We start from the raw sequence: 27,854 nt of genomic DNA, 5'->3' as shown, positions 1-27,854 counted from the left end.
CAGCAGCTCCTTCTGCCGCTGCTTGCCAGCTTCAGGAACCTTTCCCTGACTCTCTACCTCCTGTCCTCCTGCTGCTCTGACATGCCTTCTTACCCCTACCCACCCCCAAGTGGATCCTGAGTGGATCTGCTCTACTCGGCTTTTCCTATGAGAACTTGGAGTGGGGGGGAGGGCATGACAGAGCAGCAGGAGGACGGGAGAGCAGGAAAGAAAAGTCAGCAAAGAAAACCTGAAGAGAGGAAAACCCAAGCAGATCTGCTCCACTTGACTTTTCTTCCAGTAGCAGCAGAAAGCAGGAGGACAGGAGGGAAAAGTCAGCAAAGAGAGCCTGAAGAGAGCTACTTGGAGGGTGGCTGGAGGAGAGCCTGCTGAAGTCTCCCTGCAAGTTTGGCATCTCTGGGTACAAAGGAGGCTGTTGAAGTGCCCTGGGTTCTGATGAATCACGAAACTAATGAATCGTATCACAAAACGGGACAATTTCGTGGAAGTTTGTGTTCTGTGATTCGTGGAACGCAATGAAACACGAAACTCGTTTCATTTTTTGCCTGTTTTGTGCCCATCTCTACTTGTGAGTGGAATCAGTATTACATCGTGTGGAAAGACCAGGGTGACCATTTGCTACAACAGTAACTAATTCATCATTGCAGCATCCTGGGTACACTCTTATTTTGCAGCTTTAGCATGCATGAACACCATGTTTTTAGTAATATTCTGTTTTTTATCTTGATTTTGGGCTTTTAATACCCAAGGACAAAAACATTCTATTTTACAAGAGTTTTTACCATTTACAAAAATAGCAACATCAAACTATACATTACTAAGTATATTGAACACAGAAATGATCTATTGAGCCCTCTTAAAAGAAACTTTCTATAATATTCAACATTTTAGCTATAAAGAACATTTATGTATTTGTGGGGCTACTGTGACTTCCACAGGGAAACTTCCACGCCTGCAACATAGTCTCTTAATTTTTGCATTATTGCTTTAGTTTATGGATGTGTTATGTTTGTATTTAAAATCTTTATCATTAAAGCGGAGGCCAAAATAGATTATTAGACTAGCCTCCGACAGAGAACATATTTAAAGAGATAAAACAATCCAGAGAGGATTATGAACTTTGATAATTTTTCTTTAACTAAAGCTATTAATATTGGTTGTTGTGGGTTTTCTGGGCTGTATCACCATGGTCTTGGCATTGTAGTTCCTGACGTTTTGCCAGCAGCTGTAACTGGCATCTTCAGAGGTGTAGCCTACACCTCTGAAGATGCCAGTCATAGCTGCTGGTGAAACGTCAGGAACTACAAAGCCAAGACCATGGCGATGCAGCCCGGAAAATCCACAACAACCATCATTCTCCTGCCGTGAAAGCCTTCGATGCTATTAATATTGTTTGCACATTATTACATTGAATGGGATGCAGGCTTCAGTTAGCAAGTCTGCTTGAGACAAGGCAAAGTGTATTGCCTCTAAGGAGCTGGTTTCACTGAGATGAGGAAGGTTTAGTTCCCTTCTTAATGGTGTCCCTGAAAACAATGCTTTACTTTTAAGGGCTGCAAATAGCACAGTGGAGGCAAAACCTGTCTTCACCTCTGATACCATGTGGCTAAGCATGGTTAGTAATTGGATGGGAGACCTCCAACAAAGACCAGGGTTGCAGAAGCAAGCAATGGTAAACCACCTCTGTTATTCTCTTGCCATGAAAACCTCACTAGAAGTCAGCTATGACTTGAGGGCATTCTCCACCACCAAGCCTCTGTTAAAAAGGACCCCAAACAAAAAGGGCACTATATGGCTTCTGCCATCACCCCACCTGCTTAATTTTGCTATATTGTTTAGATATAGGGCATGAGAAACCCTTTTGAGATCATACACAAATACACCTTCACAGAACTTCATGTGGGTCATAGGAAACCACAGAATAAAAGGACTGGCCAGACTTGCAAATGTCTATTTAGAATTTTAAGTTGCAAATTATTGTACTGACTGAAAGTGTAAACTATGAAAGACTTAAGAGGCTACTGTGAATGGGCTTATGTGTTACCAGACATGCAGCTGTTTCACCCTCTTAAGAGTTCTTTTCAAAAACATAAACAAAGCAACAGTCACTGGAGCTCAAGTGTTTCAGGTATCAGAAGATTCAACTCTCCAAAGGAAGACATGTAGATGACAGGAAACATGTATTCTCTATAAGGGCTCTTAAAAAATAAAACGCATCCAATTTGTACAGCTTGGAAGGATGAGGCAACTATTTAAATCACAGCAAACTTTTCCACCACCATTTCCCTAGAGTGTGCATTCTGTAAACCAAAATAAATATAATCAAAGACACTACAAAGCCTTTCATTTCACTCCAAAAAGCGGGGGTCGGCTTCAGACCACAAGAAGATTAAAGAAAATATATTTTGATCCAATCAAACTATCAGGTTTGTAAGAAAAACATATTGAGGTTTCACATGTCTTATTTGAAACATATCAAGACAAAAATATTTCATCTTCAATTTCTTCTATGGCAAACAAATACATAATGTGAACTGCTAGCTATATCATCAATAATGGGCACATGGAACTGGTTATCCTGATACAGAACTGATTTCAGAATAGTAATAGCCTATCCTGTGGCCAAATTAAATTAAGATTCTGATGGTAATAAAAACAAGAAGATCAAGTGGCTGAAATGAAACTTCAAATCAAAACTGGTCCTAAGAAAAGCCTCCCTGTCCCATGACAATACAATCTAGCTATGCTATTGTATCAAAAATTACAATGTTCTACGTCACCCACTAGGGACAAAAGAAATACCTTGAATTATTAACATAGCACATGTGTATACTTAACAAAAGCCCATCTAACATAATGGGAAAGGAATTTAAGCAGAGCAGCCAGTAGCGCTAGAACACACGATTTTAATAAACAGAGGCAATAAACTGGAACACACAGGAGTTTTAGAATGGAATGCTTATGCAGCTAACATCCAATAGAGGGCAATAGCTTTTAACAGAGATTTCCTAACGTATCCTTTTTCTTATTCTGTGTGAGTGCGCGCGCGCACACGCACGCACACAGAATATAACAAAAAGATTGGGCTATGGGTTTACATGCAGCACCAGTGGGGGAGGGGTACTTTATACTGCTGTGTAAACTGCAAAGTGAGCAAAGAACAAAAACACTAATCCCAATTTGGTGTATAGTTTTAGGGCACTACAATAGGTGATCTTCTTCAGGGTCTTTACCTGGCTTAATGATTCACTCACTTTCCCTTTTTAGGGTTATATTGTACTACCTATGTTCAACAGCTGATGTTCATAGAGTACTCTGTTCACTTACTGTTCCTCTTACTAGCTGTCTGCATTGTTTTAAGTTGCCCTCATCTTTACACCTTTTCCTGGGTAACTATGCAGCCTCCTCTTCTACTCACCAGCAAATTAATCAGTATTGTGTGTCTAACGGAAATCATCTTCCTCAAAGAAATGCAAGGAGCAAGAAAGAAACAGGAGATGGAGACCATCAGTCATCTAATATAGGGCTGAAGTTTGGTGAAGCTGTTGTGTTAGAGCGAAGTAGCCTGCTTTTATTTACTACCAACATATAACCAATGCAAAAACTGCTGCTACAATTTGTTGGGTCAGAAGAGCTTCCAGGTATGAAAGCATTCAGTTGAATGTAGCATGTGCTAAGTACTAAACATGTTTTAGGTTTTTTTCTTGAACAGACCATTACATACAGCTTCTTTTGTGTAATGAAGCTCTAAGGTGAGTAAGGATCTCCCTTTAAAGCGTGGATGTGCCAGCAGCCATGATCTGACAAGACAGTTTAGATTGGTTCCATAATTTTTCAACCATGGAATATTGTGGGCCAGAAACTAACAAAGATTTGAATTTAGCATAATCTGGCAATCCCTTGACCAATCTCAACAAGCCTTCTGTGATTACACAAGATCTTTATTACCTGCTTCCTTATTGTAGAACTGCGTCTGCTGTTGATCCAAAAGTTGAGATGAACATCATTGCCGGAGGAGAGAGGAGAAAGCACAGGTATATATCAAGATAATCACCTACAATCCAACTCATTAGTTATTCAAATAGTTCTTTCTGGGGGTGGAAGTGGGGAGGAGCCAGGAAACAATTCGACTGATTTACTCCCTAGCAGAATTTTTTAGAAACATTAAGTGATCTAAAATAAAAGTGCCGTAATTCCCCAATTGGCATAGAACTTACTGCCTTACATAAAGCTATACTTAACCTTTTACTTTCAACTGCATAGAAACCCATTATAAACCCCATCATTTTAGCGTCGGTTTGTGATGATAATTTATAGGCAGCATCACTCTAAAGTAGGCGTACTCTGCTGGGTGATTTAGAGCCACAAGAGGGAGAAGACCATAAATTGGTTTCTCTCTCTGCGATTAATATAAAGCTATTAATGGTTCTTTATTAAAACATGTGCTCAACAAAAGGAAAGTGATGGACAAATTAAACCATTTTGAAATAACAGGCATACAACTACAAATGGCCTCATGATCACTGTTTGCGTTCTCTGATATTAGCACATTATCAAAATATGAATATAAAGAGGTAACCTTTATATATATATTTGCCAACTCTTTTGTTTTTGAGAGGATGGGGAAAGGGGGATCTTGCAGCAGAGGAGAGTGGAAGGAATATTTCTATCCAGTTTTAAATATCTTGCATTGACTGTACTAAGTGTAAGGTTGACAGGCTTGATTTCATTTTAAGTATAAGAAACTGTGCTATCAGGTTGAGATGGCTACACAGGGCAATTCTATGCAGATTATCATGTTTAAAGGTGCTGCATTATAAATCTGTGAAAGGTTCACCCACCTACCCAATCTAACTACATTCAATACCATAAGTCAGTTAGGGATGAGGCTTAGACAGAAAGTAACACTGATAGTACATAGACCTAAAGCCCTTAGATACTTCCTTTTCTTAGAAAGCAACCTGGGTTTGTCAGGTTCTGCCATAGGCGCTGCTCTGTGAGACGCCGACATGCCTGACTTCAGCCTTAAAGGACCTTCAGGAAATATGTGGGATCCCGCTCTGTGGAAGGAGGGGGGGTTATACCTCACCCTCACACCCTCTCAGTCCACCCACAGGTCCCTTTAACCTGACATAGTCCCGGCTACCTTCCACAACAGCTGTGCCCACCAATTTATCGGTCTTACTCTTCTTTCCTCCACCTCCTCTCCTTGAGCTGTGTGCTGTGCGCGCTCTCCCCTCCCCTCTATCACACTCCTACACAACCCACCACACCCTGTAGGTGGATTCTTATACCTTTCCCCTATTCCTAGCTCCACCTGCCAGCCACGCCCCCCTCTGCACTCTAGCCACAGCTCTCTATGTCTCAGGCAGTCACATTGGGTTTTCTCTGCTGGCTGCCCTGATCAGCCATAGCTGTGCTTTTCTGGCTGGCTGCCAAGCTTTCCCTGCTGAGTGCCTCAGGTCGCCACACCTGGGATGGCTTTGCTCCCAGCTTTTCCTGGTCCTGACTAAGCCCCCCCCTCCATAATATGCACTTTGTTTTCTCAAACTTCTGCTGTACTTGCTCTCAGAGCACAAAGGATGCTCAGCAGAGCTTCACAGCTGAAAGGCCTCATCTATCAAGGGCAGCCTGATCCACTGCAAGGGTTGTTAACTCCAGCTTGGGAAATTCCTACAGATTAGGGGACAATGGCTGGAAAGGGGAGAGAGCTCAGTGGAGATGTGATGTTGCAGAATCTACCCTCCAAAGGCACCATAACCTCCAGGGGTACTGATATCTATAGTCTGGAGATCAACTGGAATCCTGGGAAAATTCCAGGCCTCAATTTGAGGTTGGTAACCCTACCAACTGCTTGTGAAGGGGATTTCACCCACTACAATACATTAATGGGCAAGAGGCTTTTTTCTAAATACAGAACATGAAGGGTTGTAACAGACTGATTTACCCATACCTCTCCAGCATGCAAATTTATTTCCCAAATTCTGGACAGACTTAGAGCTTCTGAGGTCTGAAAATAACGACCTTTCTTTAGAAAACCTGCTTCTCAGTAAGAATTATTTAAGCGGGTTCTTGTTTTTAATTATTTCCCATCAAGGTACACAGAGACTTCCTTAGAGTTTAAATCTTTATTCTTTATTGAAATAAATTCTAATATTTTTAATTAAGCAAGGTACTAGAATATAAAGGCATATTTAAATGAATCCAATTAATGATGAACATATGCATGCAATAAAAATATAAACCTCTTAAAATTTCTCAGTTGAAACTATAAATGATTTAAAATCAGATCATACCTAATCTACTACTAAATAGTACTACTATGAAATTTCATAAACACACAATCTTCCATATGAGATTTCCTTCATCAAAATCTCAGTTTTTATCTTGATGACATCCTTTTATACTAAGTGACATTTACTATCTATAAAGATATCACTAAGATCTTTTTCATGTGACAAGAATATAAAAATGTGATTGGTCTTAGATTAATCAATTCCCTATATTTTCAATCATGCAACTTTTTTGTTAAGCCACCGTATGATGCCATTGTACACCTCCATAGATAAGACTCCATAAATCTTTAAAAGTTGCTTTTAGGCTTTTTCTGCTTAAAAACTACTAGCTAGAAAAACAGATTACACTTGGTCTCTTCTAGCAATTCAAAATAATTTATCTATTCCTTTCCCAACTACTTTTAATTGGCTGTCAAAGATAAAAGAACATCTGTATTTTTCCACAACCTGCTAATAAACTGCTCTAAAGGCCAAGCAAAGTTCACCAAAATACATGTGTATAACTAGAGTATATATGATTAAAATATATGACAGGGCCACTTAAGATGGGAAGATTCACACAATACAAAATCTGTCCTGCATCATGGGGAATGTGAGATAATTTCATTGAGTCAATTAAGTGATATATAAATATCAATAAACCTGGGATGTGATGGTTTATGCTTTGGAGAGGCAACTTGTTCCTGATTTTTCCTATACAACTCCAGCTCTTAACTGAGCTCTCAGTTGCGATTTTGCTTAGTGTTTATTATATGTCAAAAATCTGGCTTTGACTAACCCTCTGTTCAGCTCATCTTGGGGTTTTACAAAGTGTAAAAGAGGCCACCTGTTCTGTGGGAGCACTCCTCTTTTTCCCTGCATGAGGCCTCATATCAGCTCTAAAGGTCTTTGGATTGGTTTTCCTTCTTCAGACATTTCTGTTCTACAAAAAGAATGGCAAGAGACAGAAGCCACTGAAGAGTCCTTGGATCATATAAGCTAGCTCCTGTGCCAAGCCAGATGGCTGCTGAATTGTAAGTTGGGCAATCTTGCCTATATTTAAGGATCACAATTGCACCACTACTTTGAGGAATTCTCAAAAAATTTAAGAGCAAACTGAGAATCTGATGAGAATCCAAAGCAGACTCCTGTTGCTGGCAGTGCAATAAATTTTAATGATCAACCTCAACAATACTCTAATATTTAATTTTGATTCACAATGAATAATATTTTATTATTACAGATGTCAGAGACCTAATTAGGACCTGTCAGCTCTGCTTTGTGATGAGGAATGTAAAATGAAGTAATGACTCCAGATCTGGAATAATCGCTCTCCTTTTGTTGGGAAGGCAGACATGCATAGGCACTCATACAAGCACACGCCTTGACTTGCTGAAGCCAATACAAAATGGCAATTTGGAGATTTGTAATGTTTCACAGAAGGCCCATCAAAAGTCATTTTTTTCTATTATGATTTCCACATATGCGGTGACATTTATGATAGCATGATTGATGCTGGGCTCTGTTATAACAAAACGTTTATTCTCTCCACTGCTGCAATCCAATTCTGTGTCAGACCAGATGAGGTCAATGGGGCAAAGTGAAAGAAAGCCCCTATATGACTGCCTCCTCCCCTTCCCCATTAAACAATCAAAAGCACTTCAAGTTATTTGTATCAAGGCTTTTTATCCTTCATGACAGGAACAAACCCAGGACAGCATAATGTCTTGCCTGGCCTGCAAAAACAGAATGCTTTTCAACTAGAACAATGAAGAGATGCGCTACTATGTACAAACTAATTAGCATAAGCTTTCCCTCTCCTAAGTCAGCATATTACACAGCAGCAGCCAGATGTTTTAAGTTCTATGAGGAACCCAGTTTCAAGTTCACCCCTGTATTATTTAGGGATATGTATTTGTTTGGTTTCATTTATTTCCCTGTCCTCCTCATCATCAGAATTTAATGATACTGAAGTGGGGGCCAGAACAATTTATATCAGAATATGGGTCAATTTACTTCAAACTGGGGAGGAGGGGACAACATGAGATAGGTAGCCACCCCATTGCCAAATGTACCATCTAGTTCAACTCTTAGAATGGAAACTGAACAAGACCAATGACAAGACTTCAGCCCCTAGAGCAGCAATACTCACGCAGATGTTCAGAAGCCACATGAGGTTATTTGGCATGCGACCTGTGGCTTTTCTGAGCACCATTCCCCACCGTCACACCTGCCCAATGTTTGGCAAAAGTGGATACAGCCTGTCCTTAGTGGGGGTTTTGGTTGGCAGCTGGTTCTCTCTTTGAAACAACTGCTGCTGGAACAATAGGGAAGCTGTGAGCCTCCCTGAAGTGCAGACCTTTTACCAAAGCTAGAAGTAAATGCAGCTCTTTAGGTTTATGATAATTGTGAATATGGCTTTTTCTGAGTTGCAGAGTACCACTGTCCTAAGGTATTCAAAACCTGATTCCTGATTGTATCCAAACAGTATGTACCAGGAACTCTTCTAATTTGCTGTCATGCAGCCTGATATTGTATTTTGTTTGAGAATGGCTATACTTCAAGTTATGGCTAAATCAGGCGGCTTTCAAATTCAAGCCAAGGTACTTTTGGAGGAGCTGATGTCCTGAAGGGCGGTAGATAAATCGAATGTTGTTGTTGTTATTTTACTGTGGGAGCTAAACATCATGACAAGTGCCCATACCAGGGAAAAGGTCTAAAAGTGCATTAGCTAATACTTTGTTTGCAAGCAAAGGACAGTTTGGGTTACTGAAAGAAAAGGAAACAATAAAGCCTGTATTTCTTGTAGCCATACCTACCTGGCAAGAGAGCAGTCAGTTCTCTGACCTGTTAAGAGAAAATTAAATATATTTTGAAAAATGAAAGACTGCAACAGGGAGAAAGGGAAAGAGCAAAATGGCTGCAACCCCAGTTTGGGAGAAGAGGAGGTAAGTGGGAGGAAATGTGTGTGTGTTTTAGGTGTGACACAGTAGCTGCCTTCCTCTCTGCGCTGCTGTTACTGAGATCAGGACAGCCTCTCCCTGCTGGCAAAACTCCTCTGTGGCTGACCAGGAAATGCACAAAACAGTTTCAAGCTGCCTGTGACTCTTCCTTTGGAAAGCATTGTTTTTGGAAATTGGTTTGCTATAGATACACTAATTGTTGACTTCCACTGCCAAGGACAGCTACGCCACTTCTCCCTCTGCCTGCTTCTCCAAGGAATTGGTAGGGAAGAGAGATTATTACTTTATGAAACCACTTACAGAGATTGAAAACATTCACAGTTTTGCTACCCTACAGGCACAACATACTTGCACTGCATCCATGACAGGAGGCATGGTTTTAATGATATTTTCTGTGATCTTATTTACACACACACACACAAAAATGTTCCACTAACTTTTTTTTCAGCTTGAAAGGAAAATGGTCAAACCACTGTGTCTGGTGCCAATGCAGGCAATATTTAAAAATAGCACAGTTGGGAATTAAAAAGAAACACAGATTATTTGGCACATATCAGAGTTTAGACAGATTTTAAGTTGATCTCTCTACTGGAATGCTGTTGATTTGCATCAGCTAAGGATTTGGCCTGACGTTCAAGATTAAAAATGAAGTAATGGGAATGGGGCTAATTGTTGATCACTGAAAATAAATAACACATTTTGAACAGTCACTTTCCCCCTCCCACCATAAGCCTCAATTACCCAGAATGGTGCATAATTTATAACAACATTATTCCAAACCAGAATTTCTTACCATCTGTCCCATTTCCATCAACGAATATTCATACGTATAAATTACATGGCTGTGGCAACATCAAAGGGCTCTAGCATTACAGTGACAAATGCAGATGGAAGGCATATCTGTAATTACTTACAGATAGAAAGACCTGCTGGTACTTTTTATTAACAGGACTTGTCATCTTTAGATTAAAGTAATTTGCAAAAGGAGTCAAATGTCACTTTACCAGTGGGCGGAGGAAGGAGCACAAAACAATACTGAGCTCCACCAAAGTTCGACCACTGGTCATATTTTTCACTTTGTCATGCAAATGCTTCACAATGGAAAAAGTTCCCAAACTGCAACAGGACTGCAAGCACATATTCCTAATATCTTTGGATTAGAGGGAAACATTTTTCCAACTTCCCTTTTCCTCAGAGATCACTACATCTATGGCATTTTGTAAATAGCTCCAACTCATGGTTTGACATGCATGGGGACTTTTGTGACCCAATCCATTGAGATTCAAGCATCACAAAACAGGCATAAGTAAAGGAAGCCTTCTGTCTTTAGAAAGTCGGACAAGAAATATATTCAGCTCCCCTCCTGCTCTCCCAGCAGGGAATAAGTTTAAGGGGCAGGCAGGTTAAGAGGAGCCATGCTCTGGAATGCAGAAGTCAACAGTGACCCAGGAATGTGATTCGTCACAGGGGCAAGCTTGATCATTCTTTGGAGATTTTTGAAAGAGAAAAAAGTACTCCCAGGAAACAGTCTTTCTGGCTTTTAGGGTAGCTGCATAACTTATTTTGTCAGAAAACCTGGAAATAGAGTCAAATTGCCTCCTCTCATTTCCTATGGATTGGCATCAAATTACCAGTAAATAATAGAAATAGCTTCTTCCAACATATTCCTGGACCCAGTCTGCAATGTACTTTTCCAGTCATTCACATTAACATTTACAGATGCAGAAAAATGTCATGTCCTCATAATCAATGCACCAATGCAGAACTCTACAAAAAGCAGCCAAGATAGGGCTAGAATGCTATATATGGTTCAAAACAGATTTCACAATAGTAAAAGGAAATTACAGTTCTGACAGTCTTGTAAATTCTAGCTCTTGTCTAAAAAGATCTGCTTGTTGTAAACAGAAGTTAGATCAACACAGCCAACTACTTTGCAGATAGGAGCTAGTCCCTGCAGACATACCATAATGTCTAATTCTGAACCAGGAATAGATAGTGGATCAAAAAATCCATACAATAGGGCCAGGGACAGATAGCAGGTCTTTTCCCCCCTACAAGAAAGTCCCAGGTTTGCAGAAAAACAAGAAATGTTAAAAAAAGGAGGAAGAGAAACAGGAGAAAGAAACCAAAATAATAAAAACAATGCTTGCTTCTTTGAGAAAAGCTTGCCATTAAGATTTCATGAGACTACGTTGTAAGATCTTGGTGGCCATTTTGTAATTTGCTGGGTAATCTTCAACCAACATTGCTGAGGCTTCCAAACTTTGTTTAGTATGGGGCAGGGAGAAAGAGACTAAAAGTAAAAGAGGGAGATGGGAGAAAAAAGGAAAATCTGTCAATGAGGGTGAGGAACAGAATCATGGAGAGAAATGGAATAGGATAGGTAGGTGAATGGGAGAGAAGCATAGAGGAGGGATTGGTAAGTAAAGGGAAAGCTAAAGGAAAGGGAGAGAGTAAAGGTAGGTGCGGAAGATATTGCAGGCACTGCCAGGGAGGGAAAAAAGAAAAGCAAAGAGAGAAAGAGTGGGAAAATGAGATTCCCCCTATGAGTATTCACATTTCCTCATGTGAAAATGCAATTCTGTTCTGTCAAGGCATTTTTCAAGTAATCAAACCTTCCTGTGTCAGATGGTTAGTTCACAAGCACACAGATGCATAATTTTCTGCTAGCAACTCTGGTCAACATTACTTGTTAACTGACATAAATTCCAGCTTCAATTACTAAGGTTCTTTTCATTTCAGGAAAATGCAAAAAGGCTGAAAACTCCAGACTTAACTTCTACCTAGTAAACAGCTTGTTCTCATGAATTGCTCTGAAGTCTACATGGAGATGAAAATCAGGGTAACTCTTATGATAAAAAACTTCCTTAAATGATAGAGCATTTGCATGCCAGGAGAAATCAATTACACGGATTACCCCAAATTGGTTCTCTGAAAGTACTGGAGGGAGGAGGGACAAATGGGCATATGCTTCATTTAAACAAATAGATGATGCACATCATTGGATCATTAAGCACTTCCATTTCACCATTACTTAAAACAACCCTATAGGGATAGAATAATAAATTCATAAAACATGACTGTGTCCATTTAGCACTGATAATCCAGGATGGTCATGCTCAGTCAGCTGCCTAATTCAGTAATTACAAAGGATGGGCTGACAATGAAGAGCGATTCTCAGACTTACTTTCTCCCAAAGTCTTCTGAAGGAGGTCATGTTTGGCCTGAAGCTTCGTAATCAGATTTCTCCCTTCCAAATACTCCTTCAACTTCTGTTGGATTAAAAGAAATCAGGAATCACCACATATTTCTTGACAGATCAAGGACAACATATTGCCAAGATAATAATAATAACATTCAATTTATATACCGCCCTTCAGGACAACTTAATGCCCACTCAGAGTGGTTTATAATGTGTGTTATTATTATCCCCACAACAATCACCCTGTGAGGTGGGAGGGGCTGAGAGAGCTTTGAGAAGCTGTGACTGACCCAAGGTCACCCAGCTGGCTTCAACTGGAGGAATCAAACCAGATTAGAGTACTGTCACTCTTAACCACCACACCAAACTAGTTTCTACACCAAACAAGATACCCTTGCTTGTTGCCATGCTCCCTAAAACCATCTATGCAACAAGGATAAAACAAATCACCCAATTTCTTATGCAATTAAGGCATATAAAACTGAGAGCTGTCACAGCTGCAAATCAGGTATCAGTGACAGGTTTCATATTAGATAAACACAATATCCACCACCACTGATAACCTTTGTAATTGACAAGGTTGATAGCTCTGATTTCAGTGAATGAATCCATACCTTTAATGTCAATGTTTCCATGTTGTGAACTTTAGACTGGGGACAAACAGCACACTTTAAGGGGGGTTGTAGCCTTCAGGAAGAGCAGGGGCCTGCTTCTGGCCATCCACCACCCTGTCCTGCATCTCCCCAAGGGCTCCTAACAGGCCTCAGATATGGGAGAGCAAGACAGGTTGACTTCACCTTAGCCCACACTAACTCCCTAGGGGAACTGCCTTAGGTGTGTGCTCGTTCGCTCGCTTCCCTCCCAGCTCCTTTGGCTTTCTCCTCACTTCTCCTTCCCTTCCTGCTTCAGAGGTGGCTGTGGCGAGCACTAGTGTTAGGAGGCTGATGGGCGTGGTTGTGCCTCACTGCCACTGGGGTTGCAGATAAGCCTCGCCCCTCCAGGAGCTGTGGGAGGGGGCAGCTGTGCTTGTCTGGGGGTGGGGGGAGAATGGGGGTAGAGTCTAGGGCACCAGCGGTCCCAGACAGAGGAATAGCCAGATTATATTGCAAAATGTGGAGGCAAATCTTCATTTCTAAGGGAATAGAGAAGTTTGCTTCCATGTTGATCATTAATGGCATAAGCTGCTTTCAGTGCCCATTGGAGAGAAAGGTGGAGTATAATAAAATAAAATAATAAACTTTCAGTGAAAAAAAACTTTCATCAGGTCCTGATACAGATAAATATGATGTATAGAGGTTTTCAATTATTTTATTTTAGCCAGAGGCGTCTGTCCGTCACACACATACCCTCATAATATACCATAATAATTAAAGACATCTGTCTTACATATCCAGACAGAATAACTAGATTCTCTTAAAGGCATTCCAGAATAAACTTAATTTTAAATTTCTCTGGAAGACTTGTAATGGTGTCACCATGGGCTTGAACCCACATATCAGCAGAACCACCTCTCTTGCTGTATTCATTCTACCATGGTAGCTGCATGTATCTGAGCTGAGCCTTCTGAAGGCACCACTCCACAAACTGGTAGCTGCAGTCTCTGTTGTGTCCACTTGTGGAATGGCCTGCCTGAGGTGATCAGAAAAGATCCCACACACTTCTGTAACTCCACAAACAATGTAAAACAGAATACTTCAGGAGGGCATTTTTATATAATGTCTGCATTATAACAAAATGGTTCAGGAAGGCACTTTTATAAAGAGGAAAGGAGCACAGATTATACCATTGTATATATTATGTATTATTGTGTATTAGCTTGCTCTCACTGCATTTCTTCTACTTAAGAAATACCATTTTTGGCATTTTTTAACATATCACATCTAACACTTTTTGCTCGTTTCAGATTTCTGCAATTGTCATCCAATTACATTGCCTATTGGATGTCTCATGCTTCTAACTGCATCAACTAACAGTGTGCATTCTGATTTGAGCCTCAGTGAGAAAGGAGGTCTGTAAATAGATAAATATATAAATAAATAAATACATTTTATGAGTAGCTGCCAAGAAGGCCTTCCCTTGAATTCCTGCAGGCTGAATCTATGAAAGCAAAGATTTTTATAGGAAGGTTCTTTCCATCCCATCGATCTCAGATTTCAGACTCCAGTCAGGTAAATCTTTAAAGATCAAAACCAGTAGTTTGCATTGAGACCAAAAACAATCTGACAGCTACTGTAGCTGGTACAATTCTGGTATTATATGTTTACTGTGGCACAGAATTGGAGAGATAGAAATAATAATCATTATGTACTTTACTCTAGATGATTTCTCCTAGCAGTTTCATGGAAATGTTAGGGAACTGTGTGATACCCCATAACTCAAAGCCAAAGGGCACACCAGAAATCCCCTTGCACCATATTCTGTAGGATATTCAGAAGGATTCTGTAGGATATTCAGAAGGATTGGAGCTAGCACAAAACAATGCCTTCTAGGTCCATTCTGGCAGGTGTTCAAGAAGGATACAATGGTTGATGATATTAAATACTATCAAAAGATGCCCAAGAACCAACAGGGAGATGCTACCCTGCTGATTAAATGGTATTAGGGTGACCAAGGCAGTTTCTGTGACATACCCAGGATGCAACCCAGACAGAAAAGGACCTAGATAATATGTCATCCAGAAATATCTGGAATTACAACATTTACACAAACTATACAGTGGCCGAAAGTGATTTAAATCTGGCGCATCTGAGAATTTTTTTTTTAAAAAAGCAACACCTCTTTCCAAGCCAGGGGCATTAATAATCTGTTCTATTTTCACTGAGCTAGCTCTCCGCGGCTTGGCTAGGCAGACTCTGCTTCCGCTCCCCCTCCCCTTGCACCTGGCCTACCATGATGAATCTGTATACATCCAAATGGAGTCTAAGTTCCAAGGCTGGGGTCCAACTGTCTGGATAACATGTAACCCAAAGAGGGAAAAGAAACAGGGACACATTGTATGTATGAATGGATGCTCACAAGACAGTTATAGCCCTGGACAGGTGAAATCTTACTTTGGGGACACATTCTGGTTTCAGTTATAGGACAAACAGATAAGTCCAAAAAACAAAACATACTTTTCTTTCCGTCTTTTCTTTCCAGGGCAAGATGAATAATCATATGTGCAATATATTTATTTGTTTGTTTATTTCATTTATGTCCTGCCTTTTGTTCTCCTCTCCATTTTATCACATCAACTACCTATAATGTAAGTTAGGCTGATGAGGGGAATAATAACATTCGATTTATACACCGCCCTTCAGGACAACTTAATGCCCACTCAGAGTGGTTTACAAAGTATGTTATTATTATCCACACAACAAAACACCCTGTGAGGTGGATGGGGCCCGAGAGAGCTCTGAGAAGCTGTGACTGACCCAGCTGGCTTCAAGTGGAGGAGTGATAAATCAAACCCGGCTCTCCAGATTAGAGTCCCACGCTCTTAACCACTACAACCAAAGTGGCTGGAAGAGGGTGTGCTTCCATGTCCTGGGAATAATTCCAAATAAAGTAAGAAGAGAGAGGGTTACAGGCAAGGAGGCAATCTTAGCCTAGTCAGAACGGAACATTGGAGTTATTCACACAGTCTTCAGTGGGTCACCCACGAATGGAAAACATTTTGGTGGGCAATGATAAGGTGGGACGAGTTCTTTTGTTTTGTGGATGCTAATGCAGCAGGTTCCTTCTATGGCTAAAAAGCACACTGCTTGATTAACTATTTGATGGAAAGCTTTCTTCCCAACACAGCCTATTCTACTCTGGTTAGTGTTATCAGACTAGGCACGGTCCTATGCTTTTCAGCACAGAAATGCTAATAATAATAACATTCAATTTATATACTGCCCTTCAGGATGACTTAACACCCACTCAGAGCGGTTTACAAAGTATGTTATTATTATCCCCACAACAAAACACCCTGTGAGGTGGGTGGGGCTGAGAGAGGTCCTAGAAACTATGACTGACCCAAGGTCACCCAGCTGGCTTCAAGTGGAGGAGTGAGGAATCAAACCTGGTTCTCCAGATTAGAGTCCTGCGTTCTTAACCACACCAAACTGGCTCTGATCAAAAGCTTTCTTTCTTTCCTTCTGGGACACATAAAGAGAAGCTGATTGTGGCATTAATTTGGGGGAGGGGGGAGAAGGAAGCAAAAGAAAAACAGATTGGCAACAGTGATCACACAACCATACCCACCTTTTCCCAAGTATACCTTGACTCAAGGCTGGAATGCCTCTGGAAACTTAGGCATTACACTTTCCCATTTTCTTGCACTAAGAAATATGTCTGCTTCCTAGCATGTAAGTTCCATTTAACTATCCTGGTCAATGCCCATTCATCTCCATTAATTTGTCTAATCCTTTTAAAACATCACCTAAGCTACTGGCCATTGGCACATCTTGTGGTTCCCAGAGCCAAGATAACGATAGATTCATTTTTCTTGTGCAGCTCTGAAACTACATTAGCAGCTGAATGTCTGGCATTCTTGGACATCTGAGTGACTGTACCATATCCCTCATTCCAGACACAAACAGAAATGCCTTTCTATCATGTGATAAATGAGCAATCTGTTTTTAACAGAACTGGAAAGCTGCTACTGTGCTCTCTCTCTCACTCTCATCCTTAACCTCTTGAGCTCCACGAATGGTATCTGCCTCTATTCTTTGCACTAAACAGTAAGATACAGAATTTGTTTGCGAGTAGTCATACTGTTTCTCTAAAGCGAAATCATCAGAAAGCCATATACAATTATGTATTGAATTCAGCGGGTTTTTCCAGCACAGGTTTTTCCAGGATTCGTCTACCAAGAAATTTGCATATTGTTGCAACATTTCCAATGGCATGAAATAAGTGGTAGTCAGTGTCTGACTGAGATAATGTTTCCTACACACTTTGTGCATGTAATTTTTACAAGGCTGAACACAACATGACGGTGCAAGTCATATTCAAGAAACACTCACGTTTCTATAAATTGATGCCATACCCTTTTTTTAAAAAAACAAAAACAAAACCAACTCTCTCAAAAGACTGCAACAACATCACAAGATAACATCTAAAACCTTGTCTTTATTTTATCCCATCTAGATTGATGCAAAACATTTTATTATATTTCTGGACATCAGGAAAAAAACCAAACTGCTTTAGTGAACTGGTCTTTTTCAAATGCTCTTCTGTGCAGTTATTCATGTACATGAAAACATGAAGCTGTTTTATACTGGATAAAACCACTGGCTCATTGTGGTCAGCACTACTCAGACTGGAAGTGGCTCTCCACGGTTTTAGGCTGAAGTCTTTCCCATCACCTACTACTGCCTGATAATTTTAACTGATGATGCTGAGGGTTAAAACTGGGACCTTCTGCATGCCAAGCAGATGTTCTCTCTTTTTATATGTTTCATGCATATGCATAGCTAACTTTATGCAACACTTTAGAGCTCTATCCAGAGTGGTGGTGCTTGTACCTTTGAGACATTTTTGCTGCTTGCACATGTATTGCACAAGTACTTTTCTAAGCAACAGTTTTGCAACTGCCGGCAAAGGTATCATAGGAAAAGGTTGTGGGTCACAGATGTCCATATAAAGGAATCAGTTATTGGTAAACCATCTGCTTTTCTTCTTTAAGTCTCTGTGAAAACCGCTAACTGTGTGAGCAGTTAGAAAATATACTCTGAACAGGATGCTGCTATCCTCAAAAAAACTGAACGCGAAGGGCCGCTCCACTTAAAAGTTGCATCTGTTCTTATAAAGATGTCCAGAAGATGCTTCACAAATGTGGAAACTGTTGACCATATGGCAGTTTTACAAATGTTTGTTACTGACACATTTCATAGGAGAATGCACAGGAGGTAGCCAAGCTCTCACAGCAGACGGCATAGGCCCCTTCAGACACTCAAAATATGCACGGAACGCTTCCGGTCATCCTGGGGATTAAGAGAAAATACAGGAAGGGCAACATCCTAGATGAGTTGAAAGCTGAAAAGGCTATCAATGAAGATTTGTTTCACAAGTCCTTCACTGCTTTCAGAAGCGTAGGTAGCATGATTGAATAATCTTAAAATTGGGCTGCTGATGGATGCTTCGGATTTTGAGACTGCCGAGTAATCCTTTTGATGAGCTATACATGAAGATGTCAGTCTTTGCTTGTGAGTGAAATACTAGTATTGCCTGCAAGACAGTTGGGTGAAGATTCTGAAGCACCATCAGAGGCTGTTGAATCCCAGTCAGTTGAATCAACCCCATCTTGATGCTGGCAAAATTGAGGTATGGTACCAGAACAAGAAAAATGTATAGTTCTATGCAAAATGGGTATGGAAGTATTTGAAGCTGCTATGGTATTCATCAGTATCAATCTGTATTTCATGATTATAGATCCTGCTGAGAAAGAAGCTGGTGGTACCAAAACTGTACCAAGAATTATGGTGTAATGGCAGCCAATGCCTAGGTTATCAGATATGCTACAGTTTGTACCTAATGATCCTTGGAGCTTTTCGCGCTCTGCAAGTATGAGCCAGGCCACCTCTCCTGGACCCTTTCAGCTCAGAGATACAGTCGTCTTCTGACATTATATGGTTACTGCAGTCCCGAACTCCCGAGCTCAAGCGATCCGCCGGCCTCAGCCTCCCGTGGTTAGACTGGGATTACAGGCGCGTGGTGGGCGTGGTGGCGTGCCTGTAATCCCAGTCTAACCACGGGAGGCTGAGGCCGGCAGATCGCTTGAGCTCGGGAGTTCGGGACAGTTTGTACCTAAGCAGCATTTGGCACCAGACAGTATGGCATACAGAGTAGCTGGACCTAATGTCGCCAGCATTGTTGGTGGAGTCAGGGATGGCAAGTACTGTGTGGCCAAAGCAAATATAAGCAGCTGCCAAAGGCACGACACACTCTTGAGGAGGTCTCCTAGTAGATTAATGGTGTCTTCAATGTGATTGTCAGTCAAGGCAATAGTGAGACCGTTCCTTCACTGAAAACAAAAGTCCTCAAGCCAAAGCAGAATAAGAGTCTACATCCCAATCAAGTGTTTTGTTACGACAATTCTAAGGGTGTGGATCAGAGACAGACAAGTGACTAGTTGGGGTGCCATGACAAGGGGACAGCACTTTTGCTCCAGTCACTGGCCTCCTCAGCTGTCCCGTTCTTTCCATTCCCCATCTGGCTATTTTCCTTCACTCTATCTGCCTGTAATAAGACAGGGACTCCATTATCCTCATGAAATACTAACCCATTCTGATTGTTAGGGCAAAGTGGTGCTTCCTAAAGATACGCAAGTTCACTCAAGTACAGCTGAGAAGAGGGGAGCGAACAAGAACACCAGTCTAGATATCAGAGCTTTTAAAGATGCAAAGCCTTTGTCTCTATCCTGCCCTGGACTCAAGCAGTGTCAGCAAGACAGGGTGGGGAGAGCTTCCTTCTTCTTTTCTTACCTGCCTTGGATCTCAAGTGGCAGCAGCACAGATGAGAAAAGGCTCCTCCTCCCTCTGTTTGTGCTGCCGTATCTCAGGTCCAAGGTGGCAAGGATAGGAGGAGGCTCTCAATGTGCTGCTGCCCTAAGCCTTACCTGGATGAAATGACAGGTAGCTGAACAGCTTAAGCTCCTGTATGTATCTAACTGGTTGGTAGCGTATAAGCTTGCGTTCCCTAAAGGGTTCTTATTTGTGACCTTAAAAGAATAATATGGTACTTAATTGTGAGGTAAGTATAACCCCTTTCACAGCTATTTTGACTTGAGAGAGAAGATATCAATGGAACTGAACAACAAACATTTACAGAAAATAAGGTATATAACAAGTTAAAGGTTTCATGTGAAATAATCAGAATGGAATGTATAACTGATCTCAACTTTACTCCCCTGAGATTATAAGCTTCTCCCACTGGGGGTTAACACATTAAATAGTGCTTCCAACCACAGATACTGAAGGGATATTTGATTCTTTTTTCTCCAGGTCTGGTTGCTTGACATTCAAGATTCAACTGAAACCTTTTGCCATAGCTGACAGGCTAACTACTCAGGTTCCAGGCCGATCCTTTAACTCACAGAGATCCTGGTCATAGTACCTGTACATAGAAAGTTAGACTTGACGGGCCCCTAACAGGGTGCATCTTTATTTAATTAAAAACAAGTTTCCTTCCCTAACCTGATTCCAAATCACAACTAAAAGCCAAAATAAGCCTGCCTAAACGTACTCTGTTATCTACAGCCACCCTCTCCCAACCAGTGGAGTTCCAGGGGCTTTGACTGGCTGGCAATCACTTGGATTTGCTTAAGTCTTAAATCACATAGATTGGTTCAGAGCCCTGGAGGATTGGAGGGACTTTGGTGAGGGTCACTTATGCTTCTTTGCCTGAATCCCCTTCCTCATATTATGGGCTCTGCTACTGCAGCTGCTTCTTCCACTTATATTGGCCATTGTTTAGGGTAGATATTTTGTGGAGATAGCTTACTCATAACTCATTCTTACTTCAATGAATGTTTTAGAAGATGTTTACAAGATGTTCACAAGAATGTTTTAAAGGGTTTACAAGATTATGCATGGGATAGAAAAGGCAGAAAAAGAAGTATTTTTCTCCCTTTATCACAATACAAGAGCTCGTGGGCACTCAATGAAATTGCTGAGCAGTCGGGTTAGAACGGATAAAAGGAAGTACTTCTTCATCCAAAGAGTGATTAACACATGGAACTCACTGCCACAGGAGGTGGTGGCAGTTCAAGCATAGACAGCTTCAAGAGGGGATTGGATAAACATATGGAGCAGAGGTCCATCAGTGGCTATTAGCTACAAGGTATAGATGAAACTCTCTGTCTAGGGCAGTGATTCTCTGTATTCCTGGTGTTTCGGAGGGCAATCAGCGGGAGGGCTTCTAGTGTCCCCCACTAGCAGACCTCCTGATGACACCTGTTTTTTTGGCCACTGTGTGACACAGAGTGTTAGACTGGATGGGCGATTGGCCTGATCCAACATGGCTTCTCTTATGTTCTTAAAAGGGGACCTTGACATTAACATAGACTTTCACCCATCCAATTATAGCAAGACTTGGGGATATTTGTGAATGTAAAAGTATTCCTGAAGCGAAGCAAAGCTTTCCGAAGCATTCAGAAATGATTCGGAGCTTGTTTAAAGGGTCCCGCTGCTGCTTGCAAGCGGGGCCCTTTAAACATTAACCCCCCCACCTCCCTTGTGGTGGCTCTGGGCCGGCTCCTCTGCCACCGCTGCGCCACCACCCGAGCCTGCGTGGTGGTGGGGAAGGCTGGAGCCTCCTCCTCCGGCTCTTCCTGTCCCTCAAATGGCTGCAGCGTGCTGGTGGCTGGCAGCCATTTGAGGGACAGGAAGGGCCGGAGGTGGAGAAAGCCCTTCCTGCCCCTCAAATGGCCGCCGGCCGCCAGCATGCCGCGGCCATTTGAGGGGCAGGAAGAGCAGGAGGAGGCAGCTCCGGCCTTCCCCACCACCACGCAGGCTCGGGCGGCGGGGCAGCGGAGGCAGAGGAGCCGGCTGGCTCCAGGGCACGCTGCCTTGTGCTGCTGCTGCCACCACGGCGGCCGCGGTGGCCCGCTGCCCAGCTGATGACCCTCCCTCCGCCAGGTAAGTTGGTGGGGGTTGGAGGGGTCTCCCCAGGGTTGGGTGGGGGGTGGAGGGGTCTCCCCAGGGAGGGTGGTGGGTGGTGGTGGGGAGTTTCCCCCCTTGCTTCAGTATGCTCCGAATCTTTATGGAGCATACCGAAGTGATTCCCGAACCCCGAATCCGAAGCGGCTTGCCGCTTCGGATATGGGGGTATTCCGAATCGGTTTCCCGAAGCAGGAATACCGAATATCCCCACCCGTGCACAGCCCTACCCCCGACCCATCATACCCATCAGATACAAGCTTCTGGACTTTCAAAATCATTAGAAAAAACCTTCCATAACTCAGCCATTTCACCTCAGATTTTTACAAAATCTCCTGGAAAACATAGATTATCATGTTGCTTCCCTGTGCCCAATTTTAGACTGTTAGGATGAACTGTCTTGATGTTATACTAAATACAATTTTTTGGCATTATAAAAACAGAAAGCTGAAAAAGTAATGTCTTAACTATTCAGTAACTTCTGTGGCTGTGTAAAAAAAAACAAGTTTTTTTCTTAGAGAGCAGAGCTAAAACTAAAAGGAACAGACTAAGAAAAAAACCTGTTAATAGACTGAATAACATAGCAATGGTGAATTTGTTCTCACTGCTAACTTACTAAGCTATGCAATCCTTCAGAACAGATGTGTAACAATAGTGTTTTTACTTTTAATAAAGCTGTACATTGATAAGTGCACGATTTATTTGGCATATGGGAGATACACTAGAATAAAAAAGCATTAAAACCAGATATAATAAACAAAAAAAGTCATATGAAGGAGATTAGATTTTGCTGTTGTGATAAAGCACTTCAGCTTATGCCTTGTGGCTTATGCTGTAGTGCAGTAAAATTGCACTGCTGTACTTCAGAGCTATAGCTCTTGGCTTCTTAGCAAATTAAAGCCAAGTACAGGCAGATCCTATACGAAAGAATTTCTATTAGAAAATTCTTGGCAGTGGACAATTCTAATTAATTCTTATTCTGTTTATTACCTGGCAAAATGATACTGAAGTGTTTCTTAATTTATTTACTGGGCTGAATCCAGCAGAAAAGCTCACAGAAGAAGCTAGTGGAGAAGATCTTTCCCGGTCTTCCCCTTCCCCAAGCAGCCTGCTGTTTGTCTTGAAAATTCTCTCTGAAAACAGAGACAGTCTCACAAACAAAATGCACCACAGCACATGGTGCTGCAGCAATGAAAACACATCAAGTATGATCATCTGCTCTTCCCTCCTGTGCTGACACAAGATGGAAGAAGGAGTAGGCAGTTTTTACCTCATTCCTGCAGCGCCTTTTACTAAGGTGCATGGTGAGGCCCTGCCAAATGTCAGTACAAAAAGCAAGCTCTTTGGAGAAAGGAGAAACAGGGAATGATCCACTCTACCAACTCCTTCCAAGAGACTTTCCTCTGATTCAAACCTATGTATTTACACTGCATTCACATTTCTAAAAAAAAGTTATGCAGTTGTTATATCATCCACAGTGCAAGTCTAAGCATACTTTGCCCCAAGAAAGCCCCATCAAATAAACCTGAATAGTATTCTCAGTAACCTGTCTAGGATTGCTTTTTTAGATAACGGAATTTTTGTTTCTCCATTCTTACATTTATTCCTTACCTAATTTTAGCTTCAAATTCTTCAGATTTCAGTGCGTGTTACTGCCAACTAATTATGGAGTTACAGTCTATGACTTCATGTGGTAAAATAAGCCATGACAAATTTACTGTTTTAAAGGGCAAACTGACAAAAAACAGAGTAAAGAGGGGGAAAGGGGGGCGGTTTGGAGAATTAATATCAAGTACACTGAATTTTTAAAAATATACAGATTTCCTGTAAGTGCTTAGAGGCCGCCTTCAATTAACAGAATCATTCAGTTCAACATTAACCTAACTGTCAAGAAACATATGATTTAAATGAGCACTCAAACCAACCCACACTGTCCCAAGACATGATAGAATCAGAATGCCAAAATACTGTGATTAGAGAAACCTTTCATCCCCAACGTTCACAGTTCAGTGGCTTACTCCCTGCTGTCAGTCACGGCTCTATTAAAATAAACAACCACCTGATAATAAGACATGACAGACTGTTTGCCTGGAGCCAATTTAAACCTTGAAGGAGCAGCTCTGAACCCTAAAGTATTAGGTAGCTGTATGTGGATTTTTTAAAAAAATTACCCACAATGCAAACCAATGACTGGAAGAAATCTGATCACATTTAGCACATGAATTTTAAAACAATATACCATGATTGTAGTGGTAAGATCCACTGTGGATTTTGCTCTCCTCTGCAGCATCAACAGAAGTAGTTTACTGTTGCATAGGCAATAAACAAGCCATGACCCGGACTGATCTTCAATGCCAAAGCCACTACCCCAACAGACGAAGTGGCACCTGATCCTTTGCATTGCTGGCACTATATAGTAGTTTACAGAATAGCAGTTCAACCCTGTGCAGAACTACTCTAGTCTAAGCTCATTGACTTCAAAGGGATAAGATAGGGGTAATTTTACATAAGACTGAACTGTAAGTCTTTAACACGTGCATCAATCCAATTTATTCAGTAGTCTTTCCTATCAACTACAGATATTTCAAATTTAGATCCATTGAATGCCTATGCATATAAAAAACTAACATTTTGATATGTGACCTTCCCCAAATGTCAACACTCTAATCCAGCTCACAAAGCTCAGATACAGGGAGACAAAAGCATCTTGAAATCGCAGCACTATTTCTCTGTTGCAAATTTCTCTAATGGAAGAATGTGTTATGCTACACCAGGGGAATCATGCATTCTCTCCACAACTGCAAAACTTCCAGCACCCTCCCCCACTCCCACGCTGGTATTTACCAGTAGGAAACAGCTGTCAGGAGCAAGAGATAATAAGTTAATGTGTAAGCCAATGTAGATCTTCCTGCCTTCCTGGCAATGCACGGTGTTATGCTTTTGAGGCTGAATGGAAATATCTTCTGTCATGTGTCCCAGATCTCTCCTCCTCCACACATACAGATCTAGCAACCCAGATAGCTCAGCTCATTTTTAAAAACAACATCAAAAGCAGAGGCAGGCATTCAGCTCATGTAAAGATATTCCCAGAATGCACCAGGGGGGAAATCGGAACATTACAATACTCTGCTACTGTCAGTGATTAAACAGAAAGAAATAATAGCACATTGATAAAAAAGCAGCATGGTACTGATTATAGGCAAGGTTATACATAATACTTCTATAAATCTTAACGGATTTTTGTGAAGATTAGCAAATTTCTACAAAGTACTTTGAAGATGAAGGGCCTTACACTAACCATGCACCACAATTATCCACCCTTTCTTCAGATGTCTCTTTTTGCTGAATGCACATCTCCTGCTGCCAACTTCTCTACACTTTTATTTCATTATCGAACATCATTGTAGAGGTGTGGGATTACACTGATTCCTGCTTCACAAAGAAAATACTGAACCACAGAGAAAAAGGAAGATATATGATGTTAGAATTCTTTGGCTAACCAAGAAACAGACTTGGGGATTAACTGAATCCACAAAATGTGCACAAACCGCAAAAATACCCCTACCCCTGCTTGACTAATACTTGCCATTTCCTTGTCTACAAACTTAAAATTACCATTATATATGCCGGATCTCTTAGAATGCATTCTCCTCCGTGAAATCCCAGCAATGCTAAAATTCTCTTTGAGAATAGTTGTTTGGATTACAGAATAAAGCTGCTTGTTATTCAGTGCTATTTTGTTTCGATGATGGAAGTTAGAGAAAATTATGTGCAACAGGTGTGCTATAATTCCTGCTTCTACAGATAGATAAAAAACAAGTCATTCAGGAATACATGATGGACATGACTAATATCAGGTGTAAATGATGCCATCAGCCTTTTGCATTTTGTTCCATCACACTCCTCCATGAAGGAGTAGTATGCACGAGAGTACAGAAACAAGCTATTTTGGTGTGTTTTCAAGCCCTCCTTTGCAACAATTTCTGCAGTTTAGGTGACAAAGATTAGAGCTTCCAATTCCTTGTTTTCACATTTTGAGAACTTCTGCAGTCACAACATTTCCCTGTGCTCTTTTGGTACGTCAGCGTGCTCTATGTCAAACTGCTGTCATTTGGAACCAGTGTTTTTTTTTTACTGAGATTTAAAAAAAAATATTATGCAGCACAACAGAGCCCCATTCCGTGATTGGTGTTTCTGGATATTACTGCAATGAACAATAAAAATAGCAATTTATATAAAGGGGGCTATATCAAAGTAATTCACACTGCTATATAGGCGTCTCCATTGGCTTCAAACCTCTGTGCATCTCACAGCACTAACTATTTGTTGAAGGAATGGCAGGAGGAGGTTGGATGGAAGTAAAGAAATGGGGTTCTCTTGTAACACTGGTTCAGCGGTTTTGGTACTTTTAGATTGTGTCAACATGTTCACCTTGAAGTAGTTTCTGAGAGAAATAGGGAAAACTCTCCCCTTCTAGTTTTTGTAGCCCGTATGCTATTTTTGTATTTGGCATACAAAATGGACAACATGGGAACTACTTGCAAGTGGTTCCCCCTATGCTACAAAGAGCAGACTGGGGCACTTAATGGGAAGGACTCAAGCCTGCAGAGTTGCACGGCATGCTGGAACCCATCTCTATAAACAGTTATCATCTCGTTTTGTGAATTTCACTACTAGGTATGTGAAATATGCAAACACGCACATACAAACATATCCACCCAAACCAGGCCTTAGCAGGTCACCTGAACTGTTATGTACCCATGATGGATATACTTGAGAACAAGCACTATATGCTTGTTTGATTTAGTCTTAGTTCACTCTAATGGTCTAGTACACCATTAGATGGTTTAAGGATGGTTTAAAGATCGTTTAAGGAGTTTAAATTAGACTCTAATGGTCTAGTAATGGTCTAGTAATGGTCTAGTAAACTCTAATCGTCTAGTATCAGACCCACTGAAAATTTAGTTTCACTTCTGCAAATGTGTTCAAAGCAGTTCATCTTTTCCCCTTTTTGCGAAATCCACCGGTTGTGCAGATAAATCATTTTATTTGTTCCGATTGTTTTTCAGATTACAAGTAATACTTAGCAACTAAGTATTTAAAGTTATTTAAAGTATTTAAAGTATGTTTTTAAAATATTCAACTAAGTATTGGATGTTTTCAAACTAATGCCTAAGGTTCTTATTAAGAATATTTATAAGCCTCTGCTATGGAAAATCAATCAAATATTTGATTGGACTAATAAAGGGGCTGTTCATACATCAGCCTCCTTCAATCCTTTCTTATTTATCCTGAGTGTTTATATATAATATGACAAATGGGACCTCTGTGTCTTGAAGACACAAGTCTAAATCTTCTGGCAGTGATTGTAGGCAAGCATGGCCCTTACACCAAATGAGGGGAAAGTGTTCTTCATAGATGAAATTAGTACATATTCAATAGAACGTGTGGCCTCTAGAAAAGAAAACCAGCAAGTGCAGTTACATAACCAGAGAAAGTAAATTGTTCCTTAATTTCTTAAGCAAATAATACTCTCTCCTATAAGCCTATTACTAGATCAAGACCAACACAAACCATTGCTGTCTGCCAAAGTAATTTGCAATGTATACAGAATGTTCATAAATAAGGTCCCCCTTTTAAGAGGAATAAAAATCTTTTACATATTATAGTACCATTTTTTAAAAGGTAATTCTGAGGGCAATGAAACAAATAGCGTCTAGACATTTTTTCTGATCCAATAAAGCATAAGTGGAGTCCTTTTTAAAAAGCTACAATCCTGCTAATCAGC

General features: G+C 40.9%; 1 protein-coding gene across 5 annotated transcripts in view; it reads right to left on the bottom strand.

The window, feature by feature from the left end:
- SRGAP2 (SLIT-ROBO Rho GTPase activating protein 2) overlaps positions 1-27,854 on the bottom strand; it is a 305,908-nt gene that overhangs the window by 50,779 nt on the left and 227,275 nt on the right. For 3 of the 5 annotated variants that reach the window (XM_054979474.1, XM_054979478.1, XM_054979476.1), the window contains exons 11-13: positions 12,426-12,510; positions 9,095-9,122; positions 3,949-3,976 (exon numbers count right to left, since the gene is read on the bottom strand). In XM_054979474.1, coding sequence (XP_054835449.1) covers positions 3,949-3,976; positions 9,095-9,122; positions 12,426-12,510 — 141 coding nt within the window. The remainder of the gene's footprint in view (positions 1-3,948; positions 3,977-9,094; positions 9,123-12,425; positions 12,511-27,854) is intronic. The other 2 variants (XM_054979475.1, XM_054979477.1) reach the window with 1 other exon arrangement.

Source organism: Eublepharis macularius, chromosome 5 (genome assembly GCF_028583425.1).
Source record: "Eublepharis macularius isolate TG4126 chromosome 5, MPM_Emac_v1.0, whole genome shotgun sequence".
NCBI classification, from domain to species: Eukaryota; Metazoa; Chordata; class Lepidosauria; order Squamata; family Eublepharidae; genus Eublepharis; species Eublepharis macularius.
Note: the sequence above shows the minus strand (reverse complement) of the source record. Positions and strands in the feature narration are given on the sequence as shown.